The following is a 26146-nucleotide window of genomic DNA, read 5'->3' on the forward strand; positions in this document are numbered from 1 at the left end:
TATTCTTGTAATCACAAAGATGCAAAGTTTCTCATAGTTAATGCATTCATTTTCTTTGTTATATTAGTTTCATTGTAAAATTCTTCTCCTCCTCCCCCTCCCCCTCCTCCTCTTCTTCTTCTTTTGGTTTTTTGGATTTGTTTTTTTCGAGAGAGGGTTTCTCTGCATAGCCCTGGCTGTCCTGGAACTCACTCTTTAGACCAGGATGGCCTCGATCTCAGAAATCCACCTGCCTCTGCCTCCTAGAGTGCTGGGATTACGGGTGTGCACCACCATCGCCCGGCTTGTAAAATTCTTAAAATGTCATATTGCTACGTTTTTTTCCTTTTTTTTCTGACAGGCTCTTACTCTCTGTACCTGGCTGGCCTTTCAATTCTTATTATAGACAGAGGGTGGTTTTGAACTAGTAATTGTCCTGCCTGGATTTCACAAGTGCTGTCATTGTAGAATATATCTCACACTTGGTAAGATTTTTAATATAGCTGTCTTAAAGAAATTTAGAGTTTGTATACAAGTATTTTATAAAGTAGGCAAAAGAAAGACACAAGTCTAATACTCTGTTATTCTAACGAGAGAAACCTGAAAGATTATGTTATATATACTGTAACAGTTTTGATAAGAAAAGCATATGTGACATTTAACTGAAAGTATTTCAGAATTTATATATATACATGTGTGTGTGTGTGTATATATATATATATATATATATATATATATATATATATATATATATATATATATATATATATATATATATGGTATAATTTAGTAAGATGTGATTTTAGGATTATATGAAACTTTAATTAAAAATTATAAGCCGGGTGGTGGTAGCGCATGCCTGTAATCCCAGCACTTGCAAGGCAGAGGCAGGCGGATTTATGAGCACAAGGCCAGCCTGGTCTACAGAGTGAGTTCTAGGACAGCCAGGGTTATACAGAGAAACCCTGTGTCAAAACCCAAACCAAACCAATAACACTCCCCCGCCCCACAAATACAAACTTTTAGTATAAAGAACTCATTAGATGAAAATCTTTATAATACAAAGTCTCTGAATTTATCTCTAAAAATTATGAAAGATAAATTACAAAATATTTCTTAAAATTTATTACCGGTGTTTTAGGATCTGTACCATCTGCCACAGGCTGACAAGCTTCTGCTATGGCCTGGACATGGCCATAGCCAATGGTAGTTAACAACAGTTTGGCTATTTTAAGGGCACTGAAGTAAGCATCTCTACGAGTTTCAACATCTGTATTTGGTAAGAAGTTATTCTGAATCAGCATACTAAGTACCAGGGGTAAGCCACCACTTTTCAAGAAGTGATACTGAAAGTCAGAGGAAATATCAGCCAGAGGTCCACCAGCAGGCATTAACAAGGTGTAAACTACCTACAGGTGAGGAGAGATGGGAAGGGAGATAAAAGAACATTAAAAGTTTTATATATTTAGAAACTTATTTTTTCTCTCATTTGTTCTTGATTAAAATTTTTGCTGCACAAGGTTAAACATCCTTAGTTTTACAATATTCTATAAAATATTTTTTGCAAGGAAAAACAAACCTCTGTTAAATATAGTACTTGGGAGGCAGAAGAACCAAAGAAAAGTGAGTGAAGAGATTGACCAAGTCGTCTTTCTCCAAGATTTATATGGTCTGAACATACAGCTCTTAATTTCTCTATGGTTGTGCTATCTGTAAAAAAAAGCCACAAAAATATAATTCATATACTCATGATATTTTATGTTGGGCAGTAATACAAAACTGGTTTAGATTTTATATTATGTGTATGTTTGTTTGCAAGAATTTATATGCTGTACATTTTGCTTGGTGTTCTGGGAGATATCATTTATCATTTGTCTTGAAATTAATTATAGATACCATGTACCACCATGTAGGTTCTCAGAACTGAATCCAGGCCCTCTGCCAGGGCAACAAGCACTCTTAACTACTGATCCATTTTCCCAGTCCCACTATATTTGATATTCTATTCAGTATGGTCTTAAATTATAAGTAATGATTAATAAGATGAGCTATAAAATCAAATGTCATATCAAAAAATTAGGATAGAAACAGTTTTTATCCATAAAATTTCAATCTATTCTTTTTCATTCACTGTTGACAGAAACTAACTAATACTAATTTGTTCTTTTTAAAACAAACAGCAACTTCACCTTCTCAAAATTCGATAATTACACGAAAAATAATTAAACTAAAATCATCAAATGAGCATTTCTCCAAATATGAGACACAAATTATTAGAGCTAAAACAAGTAAACATCATTAGCTTTCAGAGAAATTAAAATGAAAGTACCTATATTATCATGAGAATAACCAAAATTAAAAAAAACCTCAGAAATATTCTAAAAGATATTGGTGAAGATGTAATGAGAGGAAAACATATTTACTTTAATACTGGGAATCTAAAATGGTGCAAAAATTTGGGAAACATTTCTCCAAGGATTTTCTTCAAGGATTTAAACACTCAGTTATTATATACATATCTGCATGTAACAATTTTTAAAAAGGGATGTGGTTTTCAAAGAGAACAGGATGGGGATTAAGAAAGGTTTTGTAAAAAAAAAAGAAAATGAGGAAATGATATAACTTTAATATAATTTCAAAAATAAAATTAAAAATATTTAAACATAGTGAATAATACTTAGAGACAAAGTAAAAGACAGCAGCAGTATATGCAATAAGGGCTTAAAATTGAAAGCGTTCTTTTTGAAATAATAATGGAAGTTAATAGATATGTAAGGACAAAGAATGTTCTTCATTTCAGGTCTATGAACAGTCTTGACAGCTGGGCGGTGGTGGCTTACGCCTTTAATCCCAGCACTTGGGAGGCAGAGGCAGGCAGATTTCTGAGTTCGAGGCCAGCCTGGTCTACAGAGTGAGTGTCAGGACAGCCAGGGCTACACAGAGAAACCCTGTCTCGAGAAAACCAAATCCAAAAAACCAAACCAAACCAAACCAAAACCAAAAACAAAAAAAGTCTTGACTTCCTTAACTGTAATATAACTTTTTTCAAAGCTTCTAAAAGAGGACAGTATATCCAATTATCTTTCTAAACAATGAAAATGTTCATGAGCAATTACATGGAAAGACAGAAGAAATGACTTCATACAGAACAAATTATGATTAGACTATGAATACAGTGTATATTAAGTATCTGTGAGATACTTGTCAGTATCCTTAATTGAGTGTAGGAAATGACTGGATATATAATTTATTTTATTTACCTGGTGGCATAAGTTTCATAAGTATTCTTGCTCCATCTCTAAGAGTTGGCATAGTCAACACACTACCTAAGTCTGCAACTTGCCAAAGGAAAGATATGTATTTGGGCTGCAGTGACATTATCTAGAAAATGGAACAAATAAAATTGATAGCTGGTTAAATTAAACACTGGATAGGTTTTTATCAACAAAAATTTAACCAATAACAACTTTAAAACTTATTTTTGCACACATTACTTATTTTTTGAAATGATCTACATTTTTCCCTCTATATTCCAGCTTTTCCCCAGCTATCTTCATTCAGATCTAAGATATTAACAATACGCAATGAAACAAAAATATACTAAATAAAGACAAAACAAAACAGAAGAGAAAGAGCCCAAGGAAAGGCACAAGAAACAGATAAAGACCCTCTCAGGCACATGCTCAGAAATCCAATAAAAACACAAAACCAGAAGCAATAAAGCAAAGGACATTAAGAAACACGAGGAAGATAAAAATGTAAAAACTAAAAAACAATAAACTTGTAACAGGGCAGCAGCAGCAGCAGCAGCAACTTGTCCAGCAGAGAGGGTCACCAGCAGAACCAAGGTGACAGGGACCAGCCAGGTCCTGCGACCGCTACCATTGGCCAGCGGGCTGTGAGCAGTGGAGGAGTTACTGTGCTTTTCACTGCACTGAAGCCACATTAGACCTCTGCCTCAAGCTAGCCAGTTACAAGAGGCACTCTGCCATCTTGGCTCCTGGATGCCAGAGCGATCTAACAGTGCCAGGTACACAGATCTAGTCTGAGGCTAATATCGTTTGGGTCAAAGTTTGTCAGGCTCTGGGCTGTACCCAGGCCCTGGGCAGCTTGGTGGGCCATCTGTGTGCCAACCTGGCCAGGAGGTCGTTTGCCCTGCATACTGCCTAGCACTTACAGGGGTGTGCGCTGCTATCTTGGCTACCTGACAAAACCAGTTAGCAGACATAGCCAGAGGCAAACATTGCTTGGACCTAAGCCTGTCAGGCTTTTACCTAGACTCAGGGCCTGGGCAGCTAGGACAGCTGTGTGTGCACCAACCTGGTTGTGGGATCTGTTGCCCTGCAGAGGGATCAGCACTCAGAAAAGGTCCCCACAGCATCCACCATCATCACTCCCTGAAGGAGCAGATGAACAGCACCAGGTTCACAAAGACAACCTGAGTTTAGCATTGCTCGGGGCAGGACACACTAGGGCTCCAAGGTCACCCAAGAGGAGGGCAGCGCATCAGTAATCTGTGCCAAGGGAAACCCAGCCATCCAGTGTTGCAGAAATAGCATTACAGGCTTTACAGGAGGTTCAAACACCAACCAGTGAATATAAGACCAACTAATGCGAGAGATAACAAGATGGCAAAAGGCAAACATAGGAATGTTACTAACAGAAATCTTGGCAATATAGCAGCATTTGAACCCAACTCTCCAATAACAGCAAGTCCTGGATACCCCAATACACCAGAAAAACAAGATTTGGATTTAAAATCACTGGTCATGATGCTGCTAGAGGAACACAAAAAGGACATAACTAAATCTCTTAAAGAAATACAGGGGAACATGAATAAGTTAGAAGCCCTTACAATGGAAACACAAAAATCACTTAAAGAAATTAAGGAGAATAAGGCTCAAGAGATAGAAGCCAATAAAGAAGAAATGCAAAACAAACAAACAAACAAACAAACAAACAAACAAAAAACCAAAAAAAAACCAAAAAAACAACAAACAAACAAAAAAATAGCCCCCCCCAAAAAAACCAAAAAAAAAAAAACCAAAAAAAAAAAACCCAAACACAACAAAACAAAAACTTAAACAAATGCAGAAGAAATTGAGTCAACAGGCAGAAGTCATAAAAGAGGAAACACAAAAATTTCTTAAAGAATTATAGGGAAACACAAACAAACAAATGAAGGAACTGAGCAAAACCATCCTGGATCTAAAAACAAAAGTAGAAACAACTTAAGAAATCACAAAAGAAGACAACTTTGGAGATAAAAAATCTTGGGAAGAAATCAGGGGCCATAGATGCAAATATCAATCAATAGCAGAATACAAGAGATGGAAGAAAGAATCTCCCAATGCTGTAGATACCATAGAAACCATTGACTAAACAGTCAAAGAAAATGCAAAATGCAAAAAGCTTGTAACCCAGAACATCCAGGACACAATGAGAAGACCAAATCTAAGGATTATAAGCATAGATGAGAGTGAAGATTTATAATTGAAAGGGCCAGTGAATATTTTCAACAAAATTATGGAAGAAAACTTCCCTAACTTAAACAGAGAGATGCCCATAAACATACAAGAAGCCTACAGAACTCCAAACTGAATGGACCAGAACAGAAATACCTTCACTCACATAATAATCAAAACCCCAAATGTACTAAACAAAGAAAGAATACTAAAGGCAGTAAGAGAAAAAAGGGCAAGTAACATATAAAAGAAGACCTATCAGAATCATACCAGACTTCTCACCTGAGACCATGAAAGATAGAAGATCCTGGGCAGATCTCATGCAGACTCTAAGAGAACACAAATGCCAGCCCAGACTACTATACCCAGTGAAACTCTCAATTACTATAGTTGGAGAAACCAAGATATTCCAAGACAAAACCAAATTTACACAATATCTTTCTATAAACCCAGCTCTGCAAAGAATAATAGGAGGAAAACTCCAATACAAGGAGGGAAACTACATCTTGGAAAAAGCAATAAAGTAACCTTCTTTCATCAAACCCAAAAGAAGATAACCACTCAAATATAAAAATAACATAAAAAATGACAGGAAGTAATAATCACTATTCCTTAATATTTCTTAACATCAATAGACTCAATACCCTGATAAAAAGACATAGACTAACAGACTGGATAAGGAAACAGGACCCTACATTTTGCTGCATACAGGAAACACACCTCAGTTTCAAAGACAAACACTACCTTAGAGTAAAAGGCTGGAAGACAATTTTACAAGCCAATGGTCTCAGGAAACGAGCTGGAGTAGCCATTCTAATATCAGATAAAACTGACTTTCAACCTAAAGTCATCAAAAGAGACACAGAGGGACACTTCTTGCTGGTCAAAGGAAAAATACAACAAGAAGAACTTTCAGTTCTGAACATTTATGTGCCAAATACAAGGGCACCCTCATTCATAAAAGAAACTTTACTAAAGCTCAATGGACCGATCAGGAAAGCAGAAACTAAACAGGGACACAGTAAAACTAAATGAAGCTTTGGACCAATTGGATTTAACTGATATTTATAGAACATTTCACGCTAAAGCAAAAGAATATACCTCATGGTACCTTCTCCAAAATTGACCATATAATTGGTCACAAGACAGACCTCAACAAATATATGAAGATCGAACTAATCCCATGCCTCCTATCAGATCACTATGGAGTAAAAGTGGACTTCAATAGCAACCAAAACAACAAAAGCCCACATACACATGGAGGCTGAACAATACTCTACTCAATGATACCTTGGCCAAAAAAGAAATCAAGAAAGAAATCAAAGACTTTTTAAAACATAATGAAAATGAAGGCACAACATACCCAAATCTATGGGACACAATGAAAGTAGTGCTAAAAGGAAAGCTCATAGTCATGAGTGCCTCCAAAATGAAACAGAAGAGAGCATATACTAGCAGCTTAATGGCACATGTAAAGGCCCTGGAAAAAATAGAAGCTAATTCACCCAGGAGGAGTAAAAGACAGGAAATCATCAAACTCAGGGCTGAAATCAATCAAGTAGAAACAAAGAGAATCATACAATGAACCAACGAATCCAGGAGCTGGTTCTTTGAAAAAATCAACAAGATAGATAAACCCTTAGCCAGACTAGCAAAAGAGCCAGAGACACTATCCAGATTAACAAAATTAGAAATGAAAAGGGAGATATTACAACAGAAACTGAGGAAATTAAAAAATCACTAGATCCTACTACAAAAGCCTATTCTCAACACAACTGGAGAATCTGAAGGAAATGGACAGTTTCCTAGACAGATATCAGACACCAAAATTAAATCAGGAGCCAATAGATCATCTAAACAGTCCCATAACCCCTAAAGAAATAGAAGGGGTCATAGAAAGCCTTCCAACCAAAGGAATCACAGGACCAGATGGCTTCAGTGCAGAATTCTATCAGACCTTCAAAGAAGACAGAACACCAAATACCCTTCAAACTATTCCACAAAATAGAAACAGAAGGAACACTACCCAACTTGTTCTATGAAGCCACAATTATGCTGATACCAAAACCACACAAAGATCCAACAAAGAAAGAGAACTTTAGCCCAATTTCCCTTATGAACATCGATGCAAAAACACTCAATAAAATTCTTGCCAACTGAACCCAGGAACACATCAAAACGATCATCCACCATGATCAAGTAGGCTTTATCCCAGGAATTCAGGGTTGATTCAATATAAGGAAATCCATCAATATAATCTACTACATAAACAAACTCAAAGAAAAATAAAACACATGGTCATTTCATTAGATGCTGAAAAAGCATTTGATAAAATTCAGCATCCTTTCATGCTTAAAGTCTTGGAAAGAACAGGAATTCAAGGCCCATACCTAAACATAGTAAAAGCGATAAACAGCAAACAGATAGCCAACATCAAACTAAATGGAGAGAAACTTGAAGCAATCCCACTAAAATCAGGGACTACACAGGGCTGTCCCCTTTCTCCTTATCTTTTGAATAATGTACTTGAGGTACTAGCTCGGGCAATTCGACAACATAAGGAGGTCAAAGGGATACATATTGGAAAGGAAGAAGTCAAACTATCATTATTTGCAGATGATATGATAGTCTACCTAAGTGACCCACAAAACTCCACTAGAGAACTCCTACAGCTGATAAACAACTTCAGCAAGCTGGCTGGTTATAAAATCAACTCAAGCAAATCAGTAGCCTTCCTATATTCAAAGGATAAGCAGGCTGAGAAAGAAATTAGGGAAATGACCCCCCTCACAATAGCCACAAACAGCATAAAGTACCTTGGGGTGACTCTGACCAAACATGTGAAAGACCTATATGACAAGACCTTCAAGTCTCTGAAGAACGAAATGGAAGACCTCAGAAAATGGAAAAATTTTCCATGCTCATGGATTGGCAGGTTTAATATAGTTAAAATAGCCATCTTGCCAAAGCAATCTACAGATTCATGCAATCACCATCAAAATCCTAACTCAATTCTTCATAGAGCTAGAAAGAGCAATTCTCAAATTCATCTGGAATAACAAAAAACCCAGGATAGCTAAAACTATTCTCAACAACAAAAGAAACTCTGGGGGAATCAGTATCCCTGACTTCAAGCAATACTACAGAGCAATAGTTTTAAAAACTGCATGGTATTGGTACAGTTACAGGCAGGCAGATCAATGGAACAGGATTGAAGATCCAGAAATGAACCCATACAGCTATGGCCTCTTGATCTTTGACAAAGGTACTGAAAACATCCAGTGGAAAAAAGATAACCTTTTCAACAAATGGTGCTGGTTCAACTGGAGGTCAGCATGCAGAAGAATGCAAATTGATCCATCCTTGTCTCCTTGTACTAAGCTCAACTACAAATGGATTAAGGACCTCCACATAAAGCCAGACACTCTGAAGCTAATAGAAAAGAAACTGGGGAAGACCCTTGAGGACATATGTAGAGGGGAAAATTTCTGAACAGAACACCAATAGCTTATGTTTAAGATCAAGAATTGACAAATGTGACCTCATAAAATTTACAAAGTTTCTGTAAGGCAAAGGACACCATCAAAAGGACAAATCAGCAACCAACAAATTGGGAAAGGATATTCACCAACCCCACATCTGATAGAGGGCTAATATCCAATATATACAAAGAACTCAAGAAGTTAGACCCCAGAGAACCAAATAACCCTATTAAAAATGGGGTACAGATCTAAACAAAGAATTTTAACCTGAAGAAATTTGGATGGCCGAGAGGCGCCTTAAGAAGTGCTCAACATCATTAGTCATTAGGGACATGCAAATCAAAACAACCCTGAGATTTCACCTCACACCAGTCAGAATGGCTAAGATTAAAAATTCAGGAGACAGTAGGTGTTGGCGTGGATGTGGAGAAAGAGGAACACTCCTCCACTGCTTGTGGGGCTGTAAGATGGTACAACCACTCTGGCAATCAGTCTGGCAGTTGCTCAGAAAACTGGGTATGACACTTCCGGAGGACCCTGCTATACCACTGCTAGGCATATACCCAAAGGATTCCCCACCATGTAATAAGGATACATGCTCCACTATGTTCATAGCAGCCTTATTTATAATATCCAGAAGCTGGAAAGAAGCTAGATGTCACTCAACAGAGGAATGGATACAGAAAATGTGGTATATATACACAATGGAGTACTATTCAGCCATTAGAAACAATGAATTCATGAAATTCTTAGGCAAATAGATGGAGCTGGAGAACATTATACTAAGTGAGGTAACCCAGTCTCAAAAGATCAATCATGGTATGTATGCACTCACTGATAAGTGGATATTAGCCTAGAAATTTTGAATACCCAAGACATAATCCACAAATTAAGTGATGTCCAAAAAGAATGGAGGAGTGGCCCCTGGTTATGGAAAGACTCAGTGTGGCAGTATAGGGGAATTCCAGAACAGGGAAGTGAGAAGGGATGGATGGGGGGACAGGGGGAAGGGAAGAGGTCTTATGGGACTTTCAGGGAATGGGGAGCCAGAAAAGGTGAAATCATTTGAAATGTAAATAAAAAATATATCAAATAAATAAAAAAACTAACAAACAAACAAACAAAAAACCATGTAACAAACTCCCCAAAACAGAGAAAGAAAAAACCCTGAAAGTACACATGGAGGGACCCATGGCTCCAGCCTCATATGTAGCAGAGGAGGGCCTTATCAGTGGGAGGAGAGGCCTTTGATCTTGTGAAGGTTGAATTCCCAGATTGCCAGGGCAAAAAGTTAGGAGTGGGTGGGTGGGTAGGAGGGTAAGCACCCTCACAGAAGCAGGGGAGAGGGGAATAGGATAGGGATTTGTGGAGGGTAAACCGGAAAGGGAGGTAACATTTGAAATGTAAATATGATAACCAATAAAAAATAAGTAAACAAAAAACAATGTGTGCTGCAATGTTTAGCAGAATCCACTGATTCTTTACAATACAAAATTTATATATTATTTCCTGTTTTTTCAATTGAGCAGTTTTTTGGTATCAATCCATTATTTGGTAAATTACAATTTCATATGGCATTCAAATGTGAAGGGCAAATCACTGTGGTAGTTTAAATGAGTATATCTCCTATATGCTCACTGACTTAAACACTTGGTTTTCAGTTGGAACTGTTTGGGAAAATTAAGAGGTGTGTTATTTAGTAAGAGGTGTGTCACTGTTAACTCTTTGTGCTTTATGGTTGGGTCTCAAGATGTGTGCAGCAACACCATGCTTACCACTACAATGGTCACATCACAGACTTTAAACCTCTGAGCTGTAAGCCATAAATGAACTTTTCTTCATTCTTTTATAAGTTGCTTCTGTTATCTGTGTCAAAACCATGGAAATGGATAGATACCTAAGACTAACTTAGAAGTCAAATTTATATTGGTAATAGGAATACAAACGTGACACAAGTTGTTAGAAAAATTACAGAAATACTTATCTTTTAAAAGGATGTAAGGACCAATTAATTTAAAGATAGGAATCATTTCTTTTTATATACTGTGTGTGTATATGGATTAATGTGAATGCAGATTATAATCATTAAATCTATGTAACTTATAAGTTGCAACATTTCCATAATACACTTAAAAGTTACTAACTTAAATTATTTGGTGTTTTTATCTATAGTTAAAATTTTAAACTTGGAAACAGAAACATTCTACATAATCTCCTCATACTACTAAATGAGAAGGTAATCCTTTGTAGATAGTAATTACTCACCACCCCAGGTAAATACTTTTCCATTTCTGGATTGGGAATATTTCTGTAGTTATTATTACTGTGGTTTCCAGGAGATCCAGCTGATGAATCAGATGAGCTATCAGGACTTGAAGGCACGTTGGAATTTATTTGTATAAATTTAGCAGTAATTAGCTGAAAATGATGATAATGTAAACATGAAAGATGTTTTGAAAACAAAGAACCAAAGGATACCAAAAGGCTATTCTCAAGTTGGCTTTCAAAAGCACATTTAAAAATTAGTATAATATAACCATTTATAACAATCTACTTTTACAACGTCTGAAGAACACTCTGTAGGATATTAAATTCCATAGATCCTAAAGTCATCCATCACCAGTATACATCTGCAAAGAATCCACATAAGTATGCTTATTTCATTTTAAATTATTTAGATATAATAGAATGCAAATTAATAAATACTATAAATAATAAATATAAATATTATAAATGTATAAATATTATTTGGGAGACTAAAATGAAAACCATCTCTAAATGTTCAGTAGGTATGAAATAATTTTCATATATCTTATTCTTGGATGTAAAAGGGAAAATACAGATTTTCTTTACCTAAAACCCTAAGATATCTACCTTTTTATATTTAATAAATTTATATTTTAAGCAACAGTCTTACTCTGTGGGTCTGATAGGCCTGTAACCTGGTATATAAAGTAGGTAGCTACTAAGTGCTGGAATTAAAATGTGCAATGTCACACATCTACCTCCTTAGTTTTAATCCAGCTATCAACACAAAACATGCACAAAATAAATAATGTTCAAGAAACTTGACTAATAGTAAAGCTATAAACACAAACTTGGGAGAATATTTGAAAGTTATATTTACTTACTGATTTATCTTTCAAATTTAACTGTTCAACTAGCTTTCTGTCATCTTCAGAATCTATCAACTCTCCACCTATAAACAGTTCAAGTTTTGTCTGGGCTACATTGGCATTCATACGACTGAGAATGCAGCGTCGCACAGAACCAATGGTAGCATTTGTATGAGATAGTATATCCAAATCATCAACTTCTTTGCCTTGGTTTGAAAATCGAACTGTAAACGACAAGTGTTTACCACGAAATGCTCTGTGGGGAAAAAAATTTTATTATAAAACTAAAAAAAGGAGCTCAGTAATATTCAACAAAATGTAAAGGATATGAATTTGTTTCTTAAAATACAGTGGTTAACTTAAAATATTAACTCTTGAATTACAAAGTAATAACCCTATTTTACTTCCATTAGCTAAGAATAAATGTTTCCTACTTATGCATAACTACATAAGTAGCATAATCACAAAAACTTCAAAAAGCTTAATTTACTAAGACTGAATTTTGGGCAGGAGATTTTATTGTTAATGTACATGGGTGTTTTGGCAGCATGAGAAAGAGAGGTGTCAGATTTTCTTGGACTAGAGTTACAGAATTGAACAGCATGTAACAAGTTTTTTTTGAAAATTTCAATAAACAATAATTATATTTCTGTTAAAAATGAATAAACATTATAAAAAACACTCCATAAAGGATATTTATAAGCCTACATGACTCACGGGTGAACTTTCTTTTAAAGAATTAATACAGAATTTGCATAATTTCTGACAGAAAATTGGGAAACAAATGCTTACAACACATAGCACAAAAGTAGCATGATCATGACATAAACATCTTATACCAAGTAAGGACAAAACAAAAATTATATTTATCATGAACACAAAAGAAGAAATCCTCTATAAAATACAAGGAAGTGGAATTCAGTTTCCAAACTGTATAAAACAATATCGTCATATATAGGTTTCACTGTGGGGATGTAAAAATGGCTTAAATCTTAAAAATAAATTATGGTAGTACACTGAATTAACACCTAGAAGATGAAAATCTACACAAAAACATGACTGATGCAAAAGTTGTAGCTAAAATGTATTATTTGCTCATGATACTCTCAAAAAAACACTAGGAATTTTCTTGTTAGTAAGCACACATACTAAGACAGAGAGAGCCTGAGAGACAGAGAGAGAGACAGAGACAGAGAGGGGGCAGCCAAGAGAAAAAGATATAGGGGAGAGAGGCAGGCAGACAGAGACTGTCTCTAAGGCCTACATCAATCAGGTTATAATTATTTAACTATGATCTTGGGAATGATTAGGAACAAGAAAAATATTTCCTTTCATACCATTCCAAGTCAACCTGATCTGGTATAACAGATGATAAATGGAATCACAAGCACAAGTGATCTTAACCACTTAGTTATCACTCTAAACCCTACACTAAGATTATTTTTGAAGGAAGATAAACCTCAACTTAAATCATGCTTTTGCAAAAATATGTGACTGCGTGTTAGAAAGTGTAGTCTTTTATACATATACACGTACCCACATTTGATAATTGTACATAAAACACGTAAATTTTTAAGGAATTATTTATTTATGTACATAAGTACAATGTAGCTCTCTTCAGACACACCAGAAGAGGGTGTCAGATCTCATTAGAGATAGTTGTGAGCCACCATGTGGCTGCTGGGAATTGAACTTAGGACCTCTGGAAGAACAGTCAGTGCTCTTAACTGCTGAGCCATCTCTCCAGCTCCACCACACCAAATTTAATTTTTTTTTTTAACATACAGAATGACCTATCTTAGAAAAGACTGCAAGTTGATCCATTTTTATCTCCTTATACAAAACTCAAGTTCAAGTGGAAGAAGGACCTCCACATGAACCCTGATACACTAAATCTAATAGAAAAGAAAGTGGGAAGAGCTTCAAATACATGGGCACAGGAGAAAATATTTCTGAATATAACAACAATGATTCAGGCTCTAAGACCAACAGTTGACCTCATTAAATTGAATAAATTCTGTAAGGCAAAGGACACTGTCAACAGGACAAAACAGCAACTCACAGGTTGGGAAAAGATCTTCACCAACCCTACATCCGACAGATGGCTTATATCCAAGATATATAAAGAACTCAAGAAGGTAGACTCCATAGAGCCAAATAACGCTATTAAAAATGGGTACAGAGCTAACCAAAGAATTTTTACCTGAGGAATACTGAATGGCTGTGAAGCACCTAATGAAATGTTCAACATCCTTAGTCATCAGGGAAATGCAAATCAAAACAACCCTGAGATTTCATCTCACACCAGTCAGAATGGCTAAATTTAAAATCTCAGGAGACAGCAGGTGTTGGTAAGGATGTGGGGAAAGAGGAACACTCCTCCACTGCTGGTGGGACTGCAAGCCAGTGAAACCACTCTGGAAATCAGTCTGGCAGTTCCTCAGAAAACTGAACATAGTACTAGCAGATGAAGATGAAACTGGGAAAAAATAATACTAGACTCAGTATGACAAATAATAGTATTTATTTGCTTCTCTGTGGGTATTACTTATTATGTCAATGATATTCAATCTACAATTCATAGAACCACAGTGGGATCTGGCATAGAGTAAGGGAGTTGGTCTCTTCTGGAGAGGGGAAATAGAATAAATGGTTATGCATGATTCAGAGCAGAGCTAAACTGGGAGGATCAAGTGGAGATGGAATAGGTAAAATAGGGAGGGAAAAGAAAGAGGGGGGCTAAAATTAAGAACTATTTCAGCAGTAGTATGGAAACCTCATACAGTAGAAGCTTCTGAATATATATTCATATAGGAATGATATAAATCAAATTTTCAAATAATGACAGAGGCTGAAGGACCTAACATGTCATCTCTTGTCATCAGGTGAAGTTTCCAGTAATGAGACTGGGTTTTATCTAAATGAGTTGTTGGCCAAAAGGGTCCCATGGGAATCCTCCAAAAGACAACCTGATACCAAGTTCGCTTTTCATAAACTGACAGTAAGAATCCACTGCAGAAGACAACACCTATACAACTCCCCTGAATATGGAGAAATCTAGCTTGTGCTAGGTGTATAAAGATTTCACCATCATGCCTACAATCTTTGGTATAGGGAGGTAATAACATGTAAACATCAACACATTCACAAACTCTTGGATATACAATGGAATCCTGCCTGCAAGATATGCTAGGGTCATGGTGACACAATGCTTGTGCTAGTAAATAACCAATACCTGATTTGGTTTAAGAGCCACTCCTTGAGACAGCAGCCATACTCAACAATGCTTAGATGGGAAAGAACCAAACAAGAGAGATAGCATAGGAACCTAGGATAAAATCAATAACTCTGTCATACTCATCGACCTTGCTCAATCATCATCTGACAAGATTTCTCTCACATGAGATAGAGACCCAATACCAGAAAGAGAGTGAAGACTTTGGAACATTCAGCACCCATTTCATCAGTACTCAGGGAATCCCTAGGAAAAGAAAGTGAAAATAAGAGCCAGAGGGGATAGAGGACAGCAGGGTAATAAGGCTCTCTAAATCAACATGATCAAACCTCATATGAACTCAGAGAATGAAGCAGTATGCACAGGCATGCATGGGTCTCTACCAGGTTGTCTCTACATATAATATGTTTTGGTGAATTCCTTGAGACATACATGATTACATATCTATGTGTTTTGGGCTCTTTTTCTTCTATTTTGTTCAACTTTGATGTATTAGTTTTTGTTTTATTAAATTGTATTGTATCCTTAGAAGCCTGTTTGCCTTTTTAAGGACAGACAGTAGATTCTGATGGGAAAGGAGGTAGGGAAATATGAAGTGTAGAGGCAGAGGACACCATAATCAGAATATATTATGTAAGAAATGAATCTATTTTTACTAAAAGGATAAAAAAGGAGAATAGATTTTGACAACAGAATCTACATTGTAAATGAAGGCCACACAGTTGCACTCACTGCACTTTAAAAATTGAAACAAAAAGACCTTAAAAGGTCACAGTCTGCTTTAATTACATTGCAGAGTTTAAGACCAGCGAAGGAAATCATATCTCAAAAAACATGGGTGAAGGATGAATGAACTACAAAATTAGATTAATGCCACACTCAACAGGTGACAAAAATTTGGAAAATACTAACAAAATCAAAGAAAAATTCCAAGTAACAAATGAGTGCTTTAACAGACTGTAAGTTAAAAAATAATTGCATTATGAAGCTCCCACTTTTAAAAACAGGGTAAAATACACTAAAGTGTAAATAGCATTCACATTTTGCTAAATAAGTCTAAGAAATAATTGCAAGTTATTAGATCAGTTTTCACAAACCTTGACATAGGTAGAATCATCCTTTCCACATGATAATCACTGTCACATTCACTTATGTATTCCCTTAAAACTGTTAATATGCGAACCATCCGGATGGCTTCTTGTCTTGCACAGCTAAAATTATTGTCTTTATCACCATCCAAAACATTCAGTGTATCATATGAGGCATTCAAGCGATCAAAGCAAGATTGAATAAAGTCTTCATGAATTACTACCTGCAAATATTATATCAAAATCAATTCAATTGTTGCTTATAAAGTTATCAAATATTACAAATCATTTGAAATGTAAATAAAGATATATCAAATAAAAAATTAAAATAAAATTTTTTTTAAAGTTACCTAGGATTGTTCCTGTCTAAAAGAAATATATGGAGAAAAAAATAGAGACTGAAGGAAAGGCCATCCAGAGATTTTCCCACTGTGCAATCCATTCTATCTGTAGATACCAAACCCTAACACTATTACTGATGCCATATTGTGCTTGTAGACAAGCCTGATATAGCTGCTCTCTGAGAGGCTCTACAAGTTGCTGACTGAGACAAATGCAGATACTCACAGCAACCACTGCACTGAGCCCAGACACCCCTATGGCTGAGTTAGAGTAAGGATTGAAAGAGGTGAAGGGGATTGTAACTCCATAGGAAGAATATAGAAACTCCCAGGGACTAAACCACCATCCAAAGAGTTTACATGGATGGATCCATGGCTCCAGCTACATGTGTAGCAGAGGATGGCCTTATTTGGTATCAATGTGAGGGGAGGCCCTTGGTCTGGTGGAGGCTTGATGCCCCAGAGAATGCTAGGGGATGCTAGAGGGATGAAGCAGAAATGGGTGGGGGAGCACCCTCTTAGGGGAGAGGGTTTGAGGTATGGGGGTCATGGAGGAGGACAACGCTTGAAATGTAAATAAATAAAATAATTAAAAACTTTGAAACTTTATTTCAACATTCAGGAGGCAGAGGCAGACCTTTTTGCATTCCAGGATAGTATGGTTTACATTATATTAGCAGGTTTTAGGACAGTCAGGTTTATAAAGAGAGACCCTGTCTCAAAAGTAAAAAAGATCTTTGAGTCAATTGCCAAATCAAGTAATATTTTGGTCAGAGCAATATATAGCAATAATTTCATTCAAAACAACTCCAAGCATTTAAGAATAGGGTAGAAAGGTGTTGCTGTTAAGCCCTAATGATCTGTGTTTAATACTGTATGAGGAAATAGAATCAATTACTGACCTCTGTCCTTGCATTGAAACACATGCAAGCATACACATATACATATAGAAACAAGCAAAAAAATAACAAAAATAAAGTTAAAAAGGAATAAGCTGAAGGTTCTGGCATACGATTGTAATCCCAGGCTGAGTAAAGAGGAGTGCCTTGAATTCTATGAGATGGAGTAACATAATGAACTTCCAGATCAGTCTGAGTTATAATAGGTGACTCTTTTTTCTCACCAAAGCAATCTCTCAAAACAAAAAAGCAAGAAAAGTGGTGGAAATATTTATCGTATTTCTGAAAATGATATACTTGATTTTATTTTTTTCTAATTAAATTTAAGGTTAAGATATGATACTAACAATATTTTAACCTAAACATGGAGTTTTCAGTACTTTACCCTTACCTGATTAGCTTGTAATCTGGGACCAAGGCTTGTGTATATCTCTTTAAGGAGATCTATTGCTCTGCTTGAAATATCGTCGTTACTCTGAATGACAACCTGATTTTAAGAATAACAAAATAAACACTATTAAAGATATATTTTAATTTGCCACTTAAACTGGAAATGTTTCTTTCAATTACTAAGAAAACCAAAAGGGAGAAAGAGTAGAAGCAGGAATGTGAGTAAAGAAAAACATATTTTCTTTCCTCACTTATTCCACTTTCTATTAACAGACATTTTTTATGTCATTAATTTTGGTACTAAAATGTATTATAACACAAGATCTTATATAAAACTTGAGAGAACTTTTATGAAAGTTTTATGAAGTACAAAAGGTAAAACATATTTAGGTGACACCAGCTGACACACAAAATCTAAAAAGGGTAAATCTAAGGTGAATGCTAAAGAAACACCAGTATCAGACATAAAACAGCAAAAAATATAAGCAACTAATTCCCCTGATTTCTAGGACATACATCAAATATGCATAAATATGTTGAAGAAAAAAAAACAAGTTTTAACTACCTCAGATACTTTTGCCATTACATATTTCTACGTTTTAAACTTACCTTCCAAAGATAGTCTAATCCTATTAAGTCCAAATCATCCATCATATAAACTTTTCTTTTTATCATTAGTTTCCCTTCTCGACAATTAACAGTTTTGAAAAATCTTTCAAAACATTTTATTCCATTTTCAGTTAATAGAGAAGGATCAAGCTGAAGCACATTACTTTCAAAAAACTCCTTATTAATATCAGGATCCAAGTCAGGTTCATCGCCCATTAATTTAGAATACCACATAAAGCAGGCTTCTCGATCACTAAAGTAAACTGCATTCTCTGCTAAACAGTTCCATATTTGTTTTGCCTGGGAAGCACAGAGCCAGAGTTGACCATCCTTCAATAAGAATCTTGAAAAAAAATCCACAAACAACTAATTAGATTTATTCTTATCAATAAGTTATTTTGATACACCAACACATTTAGGTATTTCATTTTAATGTAACCTAAAGACATACCCAACACATTTATCTACTTTATTTTAATGTATTTGAATGGCTATTTATTCTTTAAAAATGACCTATCTGAACTTACATCTTATTTTTTTTCATTTATTTATTGAATATATTAGGCAACCACAAAATGCCATTATCTTTCTCTGTCAACATGACTCATAAAGAGTTTTGCATATATTCAAAATGTACAGCTTTTGAAACAAGTTATATTTAAATTCCAACTTGTGCAGATTGACAGTGAAGATAAAACAGAATTGTTTTAGCAACAGCTGATAATTTTTATGATTTAAAGCTGCTTTAAAAATTTTTATATTCATTAAAAACTTTTAGCTACTACAGTCATATTAAACATAGATATTTATTCAAATTTATTCATATAATTACTTGTATGTGTTCAAAAGTTAATTAACCTAGTAGGACATTTTAGTTTCATTATTATAAAAGAAAATAATAAAAGTAATGATTATGTTTAAAGAGTCTTTACTAAAAACTTTCTGAAATTCTTCGAACTCTGAATTCTTCTCAATCTACTAATTTTTCTTAATAAGAAAATATAATATCTGCTTTACAAATGATTAAATTAACTAAACAAGGTGCATTATCAGAAGATATTAACTGTTCCTTTTCTTTTGAATACATTTTATTGTTAACAATTTGCAAAACTGTAACAAAGGAAGACATCTGATTCTTAACTTTACAGTGTTCATATTTTTAAACTCAGTTTTCTGTTGGTTAGTATTTAATAACATTAACTAAAATATGACTCCACATTGTAACTTTAGTTCAAAAAAATTTAAAACAATAAATCTATTTTTTACAAAGTAAGCATATGCTACTTAAATTTAATTTAAATTTAAATATCCTTTTACAAATTTCTGAATCTAAAGCTAAAATTCAGCTAATAATTTTATGGGTTGACGAGAAGGTTCAGTATGTAAAATACTTTCTACGTATACTTCAGTTTCTATGTTTGCATCATTAGGATCCACATGAAAGTTAAATGTAATAATGTATGCCTATAATATTATTAATGGAAGAACATAGATCCTAGGAATTGCTAGCTAGCCAGAATGTGTGAAAAGTCATCCTTAGAAACCCTAAGAAAAACAAAAATAAAAAACAAAAAGTAACAAAAATATGAGAATAACAGAGAGTGCTTACTGAACTCTATATATGCACTTATTTATATCACATACAAAAAGATAATACCTATACAACAAAATGATATATAAACTTCTGAAAATGACTTTCTTGGAGAGTATCTTGCTATGCTAACCAGTAGACACCTCATTATCTGTACATGAAAGAAACCAGCACTATTGATCAAAACAAACCTGAGGAAATTAAGCCGTTCTTGGACTTCTTGAACATGACTGTATCTACTTCCTAGTCTTATCGTTTGTGGGTCATAATCTTCATGATCTGCATATTAAAAATACTGTAAATTACAAGCATCCACTGCTGAACTTAGCAAAAAAATAATTGGTAATATTTAATAGTTCATAGGCTCTCTCCTACAGATAGAAGAAAATATTTTTAGCACAATCAAAATATAATCTTCTATTTACAGAGGGTCAGGAAATTGAACAGAAGTGTGTAGCAATGAGGGATGGTGAACTGGGGGTAGCAACCATGAAGTCCACAGTCCAAAACTGACGCAGAACTGTTCCTGTCTAAAGGAACTATGGGGACAGAAATGGAGAAGAGACTGGGGAAAAGGTCCAGTGACTGGCCCATCTTGAGATCCATCCCATGGGAGGGCTCCAAGTCCTGACACTACTATTGATGCAATGATGTGCTTACAGGCAGGATCCCAGCATGGCTGTAAGCTGACAGAGACAGACATAGATATTTACACCAAACCATTGAACTAAAGTCGTGGACTACTGTGTTTGAATTAGTGAAAGGATGGTAGAAGCTGAGGAGGAGGGCAACTTTATAGAAAGACCAGCAGACTCAGCTAACATGTATCCCTGAGATCTCTCACACACTGAGCAACTATCCAGGAAGCATACATTAGCTGGTCTGAGGCCCTGGACATATATACAGCAGAGGATTGCCTGGTCTGGTCTCAGTGAGAGAAGATGTGCCTAACCCTCGAGAGACTTGAGGTCCCAGAATATGGGGAGGGCTGGTGGTATGATGCTGGGTGGGGTGGGGACATCCTCTTGGAAATGTGGAGGAGGAATGGGATGAGAAACTGTTGGAGGGCAGATCAGGAGGGGGTGTATAACAATTGGACTATTAAAAAAATAATTAGGGTCCTCTGTCACAGGCCTCCATTCCCAGGTGGAGATAGCTAGTCTCCCAGGAGTGTGGACAGGCATGTGAGTGCAGGTAGGACCACCTCTGCTACTCAGAGAAACCTGCCTAGAACTCTGAAGACACAGGTACCAAGGGGCTGCCTGGAACAGGAGCCTTCCGATTTCCAAGTCTGCCTTCCGATTTCCAAGTCTGTGTCCAGAGATTATCCTGGGCTATAGATCACAGAGAGAGAAAGAGCGCCACACACACACACACACACACACACACACACACACACACACACACACACACACACACACACACACACACGCTTGCTGGTCTGAGAAAGAGCGACACACACACACACACACACACACACACACACACACACACACACACACACACACACACGCTTGCTGGTCTCCAGGGAGTGCCTATATACTTTCGAGCACAGGTAAGACCACCACTTCTCTTCAAAATCCGAGCACAAGAGAAACCAGCTCAGAGCCATCAAGACGTGGGAACCAAGGATCAGCTGGGGACAGGATCCTTCTGGTTTTACTCTGGATATCAGAGCTGACCCTGAACTACAGTTCTCTATACCAAAATTCCTCCTGGAGAGAACTGGTCTCCCAGGAGTACTGACACAGAGGCTTGCAGGAGGGACAAGCCACTGCCAGAGACTGCAAGACCAGCTAACACCGTAGATTACTAGAGGGCAAAAGGCAAATGCAAGAGAAATTGGCTACTTGGTATCATCAGAACACAGTTCTTCCAACCACAGCGAGCCCTGGATACCACAACACTGTAGAAAAGCAAGACTCTGATTTAAAATCACATCTCACGATGATGCTAGGAGACTTTAAGAGGACAAAAAATAACTCTCTTAAAGAAATACAAGAAAATAGGTAAGGTAAACAGGTAGAAAAGACCTTAAAAAGGAAACACAAAAATCCCTTAAAGAATTACAGTAAACTATGACCAAACAGATGAAGGAATTGAACAAAATTATCCAGTATCTAAAGATGGGAATAGAACCAATAGAGAAATCACAAACAGAAACAACACTCCAGATAGAAAACCTAGGAAAGAGATCAGGGGTCATAGATCAACAGCAGAATACAAGGGATAGAAGAGAGACTCTCAGGTGAAGAAGTTATCATAGAAAACACTGACACAACAGTCAAAGAAAATGCAAAATGCAAAAAGCTCCTAAGCTAAAACATCCAGGAATTCCAGGACACAATGAGAAGACCAAACCTAAAGATATACCTCTAATAGGTATAGAAGAAAGTGAAGATTTCCAGTTTAATGGGCCAGTAAATATCTTCAACAAAATTATAGAAAATTTCCCTAACCTAAAGAAAGAGATGTCCATGAACATATAAGAAGCTTACAGAACTCCAAATAGATTAGACCAGAAAAGAATTCCTCTTGGCACATAATAGTCCCAATACTAAATGCACTAAATAAAAAAATATTAGAAGTTTAAGGGGAAAAGGCCAAGTAACTTATAAAGGAAGACCTATCAGAATCACACCAGACTTCTCACCTGAGACTATGAAAGCTAGAAGATCCTGGGCAGATCTCATGCAAACTCTAAGAGAACACAAATGCCAGCCGAGACTACTATACCCAGAGAAACTCTCAATCACCATAGATGGAGAAACCAAGATATTCCATGACAAAACCAAATTTACACAATATCTTTCTACAAATCCAGCCCTACAAAGGATAATAGATGGAAATGTCAACACAAGAAGGGAAACTACAGCCTAGACAAAGCAATAAAGTAATCTTCTTCCAACAAACCCAATAGAAGACAATCACACAAACATAAAAATTACATCAAAAATAGCAGGAAGCAACAATCACTTTCTTAATATCTCTTAACATCAATGGACCCAATACCCTAATATAAAGACATAGACTAACAGACTGGATTCGTAAACAGGACCCAACATTTTGCTGCATACATGAAACACATCTCAGTGTCAAAGACAAACACTACCTCAGACTAAAAGGCTGGAAAATAGTTTTCCAAGCAAATGGTCCCAGGAAACAAGACCATTGGAGTAGTCATTCTAATATCCAATAACACAGCTTTGAACTAAAAGTCATCAAAAAAGAAACAGAAGAATACTTCATACTAATCAAATGAAAAATATACCAAGAAGAACTCACAATTCTGAACATCTATGCTCAAAATGCAAGAGCACCCTCATTTGTAAAAGAAACTTTACTAAAGCTCAAAGCACACATTGCACCTCACACAATAATTGTGGGTAACTTCAATACACCACTCTCAAATCAGGGAAGCACAAACTAAACAGAGACACAGTGAAACTAACAGAAATTTTGGACCAAATGGATTTAACAGATATCTACAGAACATTTCATCCTAAATCAAAAGAATGTATGTTCTTCTCAGCACCTTCTGGTACCTTCTCCAAAAATAACCATATAATTAGTCACAAAACAGATCTCAAGAGATTTAAGATGACTGAAATAATCCCATGCCTCCTATCAGATCACCATGGAGCAAGGCTGGTCTTCAATAGCAACAAAAACAGAAAGCCCATGTACACTGGGAAGTTGAACAATGCTAACTTGGTCAGGGAAGAAATAAGGAAAGAAATCAAAGACTTTTTAGAACTTAGTGAAAATGAAGGTAAAACTTACCAAAACTTATGGGACACAATGAAAGCAGTGCTAAGAGGAAAACTCATAGCTCTGAGTGCTTTCAAACAGAAACTGGAGAGAGTATACGCTAGCAGCTTGACAAGACACCTGAAAGTTCTAGAACAAAAAGAAGCAAATACATTGAACAGGAGTAGAGAGCAGAAAATTATTAAAATCAGGGCTCAAATCAACCAAGTAGAAACTAAAAGAACTATACAAAGAACCAAACCAGAAGCAGGTTCTTTGGGAAAAATCAACAAGATAGAAAAACCCTTAGCCAGACTAATAAGAGGGCACAGAGACAGTACCCAAATTAATAAAATTGGATACAGAGGAAATCCAAAAAAATCATCAGATCCTATTACAAAAATTTATACTTAACACACCTGGAAAGTCTGGATGAAATGAACAATTTTCTAGACAGATACCAATACTAAAGTTAAATCAGGACCAGATAAACCATCAAAACAGTCCCAAAACCACTAAAGAAATAGAAGCAGTCATTAATAGTCTCCTAATCAAAAAAGGCTAAGACCAGACAGGTTTAGCACAAAGTTCTATCAGACCTTCAGAGAAGACCTAATACCAATATTCTTCAAACTATTCCACAAAATAGTAACAGAAGGAACACTACCCAATTCTGTGAAGCCACAATGAAGCTGAAAACTAAACCACACAAATATTCAACAAAGAATTTCGGAACAATTTCCCTTATGAATATCAATACAAAATACTCAATATTTTTGCCAACTGAATCCAAGAACATGTCAAAACGATCATCCACCATGATCAAGTAGGCTTCATCCCAGGGATGCAGGGATGGTTCAATATAAGGAAATCCATCAATGCAATCCACTACATAAACAAACTCAAAAGTAAAAAACCACATTACTAAAAATTCATTAGATGCTGAAAAGAAATTGACAAAATTCAGCATCATTTCATGTTAAAGGTCTTGGAAAGAACAGGAATTCAGGACCTAAACATAGTAAAAGCAATATACAGCAAACCAGTAGCCAACATCAAACTAAATGGAGAGAAACTTGAAGCAATCCCACTAAAATCAGGGACTAGACAAGGCTGCCCTCTCTCTCCATATCTTTTCAATATAGCTAGAGCAATTAGACAACATAAGGAGGTCAAAGGGACATACATTAGAAAGGAAGAAGTCAAGCTATCACTAAGGCAGACAATATGATAGTACTTAAATCACCCCAAAAATTCCATGAGAATTCCTAAACCTGAGAAACATCTTCAGCAAAGTGGCAGGATACAAAATTAGTTCAAAGATATTCCTGTCCTCAAAGGATAAAAAGGCTGAGAAAGATATTAGCCAAGTGACACCCTTTACAATATTCACAACAATATCAAGTATCTTGGTGTGACTCTAATCAAACAAGTGAAAGATTTGTATGAACTTCAAGTCTCTGACAAGAAACTGAAGTTGATCTCAACAAGATGGAAAGTCTCCCATGCACATGTATTGGCAGGCTTAATATAGTAAAACTGGCCATCTTGCCGAAAGCAATCTCCAGATTCAGTGCAATCTCCATCAAAATCCCAATTCAGTTCTCAAATTCATCTGGAATAACAAAAAACCCAGGATAGCTAAAACTATTCTCAACAATAAAAGAACTTCTAAGGGAATCAGTATCCTGGACCTCAAGCAATACTACAGAGCAATAGTGTTAAAAACTGCATGGTATTGGTACAGTGACAGGCAGGAGGATCAGTGGAATAGAATTGAAGATCCAGAAATGAACCCACACACCTATGGCCACTTGATCTTCTACAAAGGAGCTGAAAACATCCAATGGAGAAAAGATAGCCTTTCAACAAATGGTGCTGGTTCAACTGGAGGTCAGCATGCAGAAGAATGCAAATTGATCCATCCTTGTCTCCTTGTACTAAGCTCAAGTCCAAGTGGATCAAGGACCTTCACATAAAACCAGACACACTCAAACTTACAGAAAAAGAAAGTTCCAAAAGAGCCTCAAACACATGGGCACAGGGGAATAGAACACCAATGGCTTATGCTCTAAGAACATGAATCAACAGGTGGGACCTCATAAACCTGCAAAGTTTCTGTAAGGCAAAGGACACTGTCAATAGGTCAAAACAGCAACCAGCAGATTGGGAAAAGATCTTCACCAACCCTACATCCACCA

At 36.0% G+C, this 26146-nt stretch overlaps 1 protein-coding gene across 2 annotated transcripts in view; it reads right to left on the reverse strand.

Moving 5' to 3' along the window:
• LOC127676064 (probable ubiquitin carboxyl-terminal hydrolase FAF-X) overlaps nt 1-26146 on the reverse strand; it is a 132560-nt gene that overhangs the window by 57504 nt on the left and 48910 nt on the right. For both annotated transcript variants that reach the window (XM_052171989.1, XM_052171990.1), the window contains exons 14-22: nt 20387-20474; nt 18605-18947; nt 17997-18092; nt 16375-16589; nt 12058-12298; nt 11192-11344; nt 3240-3360; nt 1559-1689; nt 1110-1388 (exon numbers count right to left, since the gene is read on the reverse strand). In XM_052171989.1, the coding sequence (XP_052027949.1) occupies nt 1110-1388; nt 1559-1689; nt 3240-3360; nt 11192-11344; nt 12058-12298; nt 16375-16589; nt 17997-18092; nt 18605-18947; nt 20387-20474 (1667 nt within the window). The remainder of the gene's footprint in view (nt 1-1109; nt 1389-1558; nt 1690-3239; nt 3361-11191; nt 11345-12057; nt 12299-16374; nt 16590-17996; nt 18093-18604; nt 18948-20386; nt 20475-26146) is intronic.

Source organism: Apodemus sylvaticus (genome assembly GCF_947179515.1).
Source record: "Apodemus sylvaticus chromosome Y unlocalized genomic scaffold, mApoSyl1.1 SUPER_Y_unloc_2, whole genome shotgun sequence".
NCBI lineage: Eukaryota > Metazoa > Chordata > Mammalia > Rodentia > Muridae > Apodemus > Apodemus sylvaticus.